The 7,996-nt window shown below is 45.9% G+C and overlaps 1 protein-coding gene across 1 annotated transcript; it reads left to right on the forward strand.

Annotated features, from left to right (window-relative positions):
- Positions 1–6,388: 6,388 nt before the first annotated feature.
- LOC123405540 (uncharacterized protein ycf45-like) lies at positions 6,389–7,738 on the forward strand. Its single transcript, XM_045099194.1, has 3 exons — positions 6,389–6,584; positions 7,150–7,357; positions 7,477–7,738. Exons 1-3 carry the CDS (start codon positions 6,389–6,391, stop codon positions 7,736–7,738), a joined length of 666 nt encoding a protein of 221 aa, XP_044955129.1.
- The last annotated feature ends 258 nt before the right edge of the window (positions 7,739–7,996 follow it).

A 7,996-nucleotide genomic window follows, 5' to 3' on the forward strand; every position in this document is an offset into this window, starting at 1 on the left:
CAAACCGGACGCCACTGTTTTTGTTGGTGCTCTTTTTTATCTTGGTCTGCCGTGTAAAATCTGTTACCATTTATCTCATACCCTTTAAAGGTCAATACAGTCGAAGATGGTTGCTTGGCCAACAAGTATAGCTCATCTTCAACAATGTTGTCATTAATGAGACATCTTTGCAACCAACCGCCGAAAGTCTTCGCGTGTTCTTTAGCAATGAAATCTTCAGGTTGCTCCGGGTATTCCGAGCGTAAAATATCCTTGTGTTCCTGGATATATGGAGCCGCCAAGCTGGAATTAACTAGAACTGTGTAGTGTGCTTGAGTGAAAGATTGCTCGTCCATACATGTTGTTGATTTCTTTCCTAGCGTGCCTTTTCCATGCAGTCTCCCCTCATGGAGCGACTGAGGAACACCGATCGGGTTCAGGTCAGGAATAAAGTCAACACAAAACTCAATGACCTGCTCTGTTCCATAGCCCTTGACCATGCTTCCTTCTGGCCTAGCACGGTTTTTAACATAATTCTTCAAGACTCCCGTGAACCTCTCAAAGGGGAACATATTGTGTAAGAATACAGGACCGAGAACGGAAATCTCTTGGACTAGGTGAACTATGAGGTGCGTCATAATATTGAAGAAGGTTGGTGGGAACACCAACTCGAAGCTGACAAGACATTGGACCACGTCCTTCTGTAAACTTGGTAGAGTTGCTGGATCGATTGCCTTCTGAGAAATTGCGTTGAGGAATGCACATAGCTTCACAATGGGTACTCGCACGTTTTCGGGCAGAAGCCCCCTCAATGCAATCGGAAGTAACTGGGTCATGATCACGTGGCAGTCATGAGACTTTAGGTTTTGGAACTTTTTCTCTTCCAGGTTTAGTATTCCTTTTATGTTCGACGAGTAGCCAGACGGGACCTTGATACTGCTCAGGACTTGGAAAAAGATCTCCTTCTCTTCCTTGGTAAGAGCGTAGCTGGCAGGACCTTTGAAATTCTCTCGATTCATCAGGTCGTCTCGTTCGTGCATACGTTGGTGGTGCAGCCGTGCTTTTGGTGTATCTCTCGACTTCTTCCCATGCACGCCCAATAAGTTTAGCAGGTTCATGCAAATATTTTTCGTCACGTGCATCACGTCGATCGCAGAGAGAACCTCTAGGAATTTCCAATAGGGTAGTTCCCAGAATATAGATTTCTTCTTCCACATGGCTACGTGGTTGTCGGCGTCATTCGGAACAGATTGTGCGCCAGGACCCTTACCAAAGATTACTTTTATATCTTTGACCATGTCATATATATCAGTACCTTTAGGGAGGGTTGGCTTCCTCCGTGTATCTGCCTCGCCTTTGAAATGCTTTCCTTTCTTTCTTACGGGATGCCTGTCTGGAAGAAATCGACGATGCCCCAGGTACACATTCTTGCCTATATGTATACTTTCAGTCTCGCCTAAACATTGTGTGCATGCGTTGTATCCCTTGTTTGACTGTCCTGAGATGTTACTAAGAGCGGGCCAATCATTGATGGTTACAAACAGCAACCCTCGTAGGTCAAATTCCTCCTGTTTGTACTCGTCCCACACACGTACACCTTCGTCAGCCCATAACTCTAAAAGTTCATCAACCAGTGGCCTCAGGTACACATCAATGTTGTTGCCGGGTTGCGACGGGCCTGGGATAAGCACTGGCATCATAATGAACTTACGCTTCATGCATAACCAAGGAGGAAGGTTATAGATACATAGAGTCACGGGCCAGGTGCTATGACTGCTACTCTGCTCCCCAAACGGATTCAGGCCATCTGTACTTAGACCAAACCTTAAGTTTCTTGGGTCACGTGCAAAGTTCTCGTACTTATCGTCGATGTTTCTCCACTGCGACCCATCAGCGGGTTGTCTCAGCATATCGTCTTCCCTCCGGTCTTCTTTGTGCCATCGCAGCAACTTGGCATGCTCTTTGTTTCGGAACAAACGTTTCAACCGTGGTATTATAGGAGCATGCCACATCACCTTGGCAGGAACCCTCTTCCTGGGGCGGTCGTCGCCCTCAACATCACCAGGGTCATCTCGCCTGATCTTATACCGAAATGCACCGCATACCGGGCAGGCATTTAAATTCTCGTGCTGACCGCGGTAGAGGATGCAGTCATTGATGCATGCATGTATCTTATGCACTTCCAATCCTAGAGGGCAGACAACCTTCTTTGCTTCGTACGTACTGCAGGGCAGCACGTTATCTCTTGGAAGCATCTTCTTCATTATTTTCAGCAGCTTTTCAAATCCCTTGTCAGATATTCCATTCTCTGCCTTCCATTGCAGCAATTCAAGGGTGGTGCCCAGCTTTTTCTGGCCATCTTCGCAATTTGGGTACAACAATTTTTTGTGATCTTCTAACATGCGCTCCAACTTCAACCTCTCGTTTTCACTTCCGCAGTTTATCTGTTCTTCACGAATGACCTGACGAAGATCATCATCAGACTCATCAACAATGTCCTCAAGTTCAGGCTCGTCTTCCCCCATTTCAGTATCACCGTGTTCACCGAACATAGGATAGTTATCATTATCCTCTTCTTCTTCATTGTCTTCCATTACAACCCCTCTTTCTCCGTGCTTGGTCCAACAAAAATAACTTGGCATGAAGCCTTCTTGCAACAGGTGGGTGTGTATGGTTCTTGAGTTAGGGAAATTCCTCTTATTCTGGCATTTTTTACATGGACAAAAAATAAATCCATTCTGCCTGTTTTTCTCAGCCACATTGAGAAAACTATGCATGCCATTAAGGAATTTGGGACGACGTCGATCACTGTACATCCATTGCCGGTTTATCTGCATTATATAAATTTATCAAAAACCATTATGCTAAATCATCATGACTAAATTAATTAATTAATACAAAAAGTTCATCACACGTTAAATCCAAAGTAGCGTAGTGACCATACATATATAGTTCTCATAAAAACACACACTGAAACCAACCATAAAAACTCTCTCTAATTAATGCATTTAAAAACAACAACAAATGCGATCAAAATCGCAACAAAGGTAACAATTGACCCGACGGCATAATGATACCAAGCCTCTTTACTAATTGCATATTTTCTAATCTTTCTAATCTTCAGACGCATTGCGTCCATCTCGCTCTTGTGACCATCGACGACACCGGCAAGAACCTTTTCCAAGGTCATCTTCTCTCTTTCAGTTTTTTCCAACCTTTCTTCAGTTTTTTTAATCTTTCTTTCAGGCCAACATTTTCTTGTTCAACTAAGTGTAACTTCTCAACAATAGGGTCGATTGGCATTTCCGGTTCCACTACCTCCTAGATAAAAATATCTATGTCAAGTTGGTCGGCGTAATTAATTGTCATATAATCAGGAAATGAAAATATGTAGTTATAAAAGATAATATACCACATCCGAATCATAGACTGGACGAGGGCCAACGGGGACGGATATCAAAACCATGGCGCTATACATATAAAAAAATCTTACACAATAAGAAAATTATATACAAGTAAATATGTAAATCATACAAATCAAAATTTGTTTTGGTAAATAAAAACAATAGGCTCACCAAGGTTGTGTCGGTGACGGGGCGATCGACGGCGGTGAGGAAGGGGACAAGGCGCGCGACACTAAAAAAACCACAAATCATAATTAAATTTGAGCTCAAATTGCATATGTATACATAACAAATGATGAACTCTCTCTAGCTTAGGCATTTCATCAAACACCTAGCTAGCACAAAAAAAATGAAATGAGCAAGAAAACGAGCAAAACTTGCAATACCCGAAGAGGGAATGTTGATGCTAATCGTAGGACCGATGGGTGCCAACAATCTTGACAAATGGTGGAGAAAAATGGGGATGGATTAGAGCTCCCAAGAGGAAGGAGAGAGCAAAAATGGAGTTGAGCTCGAGCTAGAAAAAATGGTGCTAGAAAAAATGGGGTGGAATATAGGGGTGCTCGGGGAGGAAGGAGAGGAGGGCTTTAGGACCGGTTTGTGTCAAAAACCGGTGCTAAAGGGTCTGACAGCGGGGCCCCGCAGTTGCTGCAAAAATGAGAAAACCTTTAGCACCGGTTTGTGATACAAACCGGTTCTAAAGGGTCTGTCCACTGGGGCCCCCTCCCTGCAGCAAACGGTCCAAAAACCTTTAGGACCGGTTTGTGTTACAAACCGGTCCTAAAGGCCTTGCGGCCATTTGCTGCAGGGAGGGCCCCCAGCGGACAGACCCTTTAGAACCGGTTTATATCCAATCCGGGTCCAATGTGGTTGGCTCAATGCCCTGTTTTCTACTAGTGCACATCTAACTGTGTCACGAGAAATAATGATAAAACTGACAATGTATGTGTAACCATATATTATAATTTATAAGCTTGAATAGACAACATGCGAGGAAGTTCTGTTATTGATAACAATAAATAAATGGAAGATTGTGTTCACCATTACAATGTACAGATTTCTGCCATAGTGTTTTTTTTTTCTGAAATCACGCACCTTTGTGTCCTGCATTAATAATGTTGAAGTAAGAGTATTTATTTCTAACTATAAATACTATAGGTAGTCGGCTTATCTCACTATTAAAAAAAGGGCTATAGATGATATAAACATTAATGGCGCACCAGACAAGTAGTGCGCCACTCCTATATAGCAGTGGCGCACCATGTGCAGGTGTGCCATTAGTGTGATGGACACTAATGGCGCACCACACACTCGGTGCGCCACTACTATAATTTTTTTTTGCAAAATTACTAATGGCGCACCGGGGCAGAGTGCACAATTACTAGTTTAACTAGTAATGGCGCACCACTCACCCAGTGCGCCACTACTATATTTTTTTTTGCAAAACTACTAACGGCGCACCACCAGGTTACTAATGGCGCACCAGCTGGTGGTGCGCCATTAGTTGTTTTCCACCGCGACCGCGAACCAGCCCCTCCTCTCGCTTCCCCTTTCCTCCATCTCCCTCTCCGCAGCCTCCTCACGCAGCCGCAGCTAGGGTTCCTCGCGCCGCGCCGCCGTCCAGCAGAAGCAGGAGATGCCGCCGCCCGCTAGGGTGCCTGCGGTTGGACTTTCTTTTCTCCTGCTACTTTCCTTTATGCCTTTGCACCCGTGTGTGTGGGGGTGGGGTGGTGCCGTCCATGGTAGACTTCACTGTCGTTCGTCTGTCCGCGCATCTGGCTCCCTCCCTTCCTTCCTTCCTTCCCCTTTCAGCGCTGCTTCCTCCTCGCCCTGCCCGCCTTCCCCGCCGTCCAACCTTCCCGTAGCTCCGGGCGTCGAGCCGCCGGCAGAGGTACCGGCCCGCCCCCGCTCTCCTCCCCGCTCCGCCAAGCAGGGCAGATCTCGTTTTTTATTTTCTTTGGTCGAGTCGCCGGGGCTTGCTGTGTGCTCAAGGGTTGAGGTGAAGGAGTTGATTATTGTGGGGAGGAGCGAACGGCCAGACTCCCCGAGCGCGACAGTAGGGTCCTAGCCGCCGTCGGCCAAAGCCTCCGCTGCCCTGCCGCCGGCAGAGGAGCCCAGAAGCGCCTCCATCGCTCCGTCGAGCAGCTGCTCCCGCCCAGAGCTACGCCGTAGGCAGGTAGCCACCAACTCCTTCGTCCTTCCTCCCTCTTCTCCCGTCTCTCCTCCCTCCTTCCTCTTGCATCCTCTGCCTGTTCTAATTTGTTTCCTGATTTTTGTGTTGGATGAGTACCAGCTGTAGATTTGATAGTGTAATAAGAATATAATGATGATTATTTCTGGATGAGTACCAGCTGCCATGATTTTTCTTTTTCCAGTGCATGTTCAAGGTTACATGTGGAAGGATTTGGATTTTGCTTGATAGGTGTTTGTCATAATGCTTGTAGGGGCAAATGTGTAGTTTGATTTCCTTTTTCAGATGACCGACTGTTTTGGTTTAAACGTGTTAGCACTGAAACGTGCAATGCTTGACGATTAAATATGAAGAGGAAAATATTAACTTGTTTTATCTGCACAATCTTGGCCTAAAATCAAATCTTTAGCGCGGTAACATGCAATTTGAGAGAGTAGTAGGTTTGTCTTGGTTATACTGGCCCAAATTGGTTAACTCATTACTACTACTAGTGGTATTGCTGGCACAATACATGTCCCAAATCTTGTTTATGATTGGGAATATAGTGGTACTGATACGCTGTGTTGTTGATTATGTACCATCTCTCTCTCTATATGATCCATTGCTGTCTTTTCTCCATGTTCAGGTTAGGGCTTCTGCATAGGTATGAGAAGGACCTACGATCCACTGCTCGGGGCGCGGGTTCTGCAAGGAACAGTCTTCTATCGGCTGGAGGCTTTGTTAATGCAATCACAGAGGAACAACTGTTAGTTTGGGTTGGGTGGCATGGAACTACTATGATCGTAAATCAGCTCTGCGCACCTATGGACGACTCATGACCGGCAAGACAGTCGGACTGGTTGTCGGCCGTGATGATGAGATTGACTGCGTTATTTCCATCCTCTGCCGCAAGACCAAGAACTACGCTGCGGCGCGCTGGTTGGTCCCTCCGTGCGAGGGGGGAGGGCCAGCACCTTCCCGTCGCTGTCGCGGGGCGTTCTTGGCTCCGATCGCTTGCCGGCTCCGGGCAGGTAGTCGATAGTGTCGTGCCGTGCTGCTGGCCTGCTGCGGGCTGATGGCGAGTGGGGGGAGGGGAAGCGGCTTGGAGTGACAGTGACACGCGACACTGAAATGTGAACGTGAGTGCTGAAATTCTGAAAAACCTTGCTTCGAAATTCAGAGACGCCAGCTGAAGGCAAGCGTGATCATGAGTTAAAGAACCACTTGGAGATGTGTGGTTGCCTCTTGTTGGGTGTTTCAGCGCTGTACTCCCATGCTATATGTGCCGTGTTCACGAACTTTCAGTTCTATTTTTAGCATTTATGTTATCATTCATTACATAGTTCCTGTTATTTAAAAGTGATATGAACCTGCTATTGTGTTGTTGGATTCCTAACTAACCGTCAGATCCACATGCTCGGTTTAGGCAAATTGCCTGACCATTCAACAGATCCCTGGTTTATAAGTGATTGCTGATGGATTGTAAGTTATTTTTAGGCAGTGAAATCTCTGTTCATATATCATTCTCTATGTGATTTGTGTAGTGTAGCTTGGGTGACTCTGCTTAGAAACCTAAATCTTATTAGTTCTTTTTAGATTTTGGAGGGGACAATCGTGCCGGGATTAGCCGGACGCTGCACCGGATCAGCGCGATTAGGAACAGGCAGGGAGACATTGTAGGACTGACCTGCCGCGTCGGGAGGGCTGTGCCCGGAAGTGCTAATTTGCTTCAGGATTTGGTGAAGGCTGGTGGGTCGTTGTTGCTCATCGGCCCACCAGGGGTGGGGAAGACAACTGTCATAAGGTATACTTACAGTGTACTAGTGAATAGTGATGGATACTTACGTATGGAAACTCTAATTAGGGGAGTTTCTATGGCAGTATGTACCAATTTTAGCATCAGATTGTTGCCTTGCCTTGCAGAGAAATTGCACGAATGCTAGCAGATGACTACGATAAGCGGGTGATGATTGTTGATACATCCAATGAGATAGCTGGAGATGGCGACATTCCTCACCCAGGAATAGGCAATGGCCATAGGTTGCAAGTGCCTATCCAAGAAATGCAGCATAAGGTTTGCTCTATTGAGTTTAATACCTTGCTGCCTTGTGAAGTGTGCACAATCGTATATGTTCGTATTGTACTGCTCACAAGACTATTGCTCGGCATTGACACACATGCTTAAAACAGATGTACTTGTTCATCAAGTATGTCAGAATTATACAGTAGTGAACATCAATATCCCATCTAACACTTACCGTGTATGTTAAATCTGTCCCTTTAATGCCGATCAGGAGTTGAGAGAAGCTGTGGAAAATCACATGCCTCAGGCAATCGTCATTGATGAAATTGGAACTAAGCTAGAGGCTATGGCTGCTAGCACCATTGCACAGCGGGGGATACAACTTGTTGCCTCCGCTCATGGTGTAACAATAGAGAACCT

The sequence above is a fragment of the Hordeum vulgare genome, chromosome 6H (assembly GCF_904849725.1).
Source record: "Hordeum vulgare subsp. vulgare chromosome 6H, MorexV3_pseudomolecules_assembly, whole genome shotgun sequence".
In the NCBI taxonomy this organism is placed as follows: Eukaryota; Viridiplantae; Streptophyta; class Magnoliopsida; order Poales; family Poaceae; genus Hordeum; species Hordeum vulgare.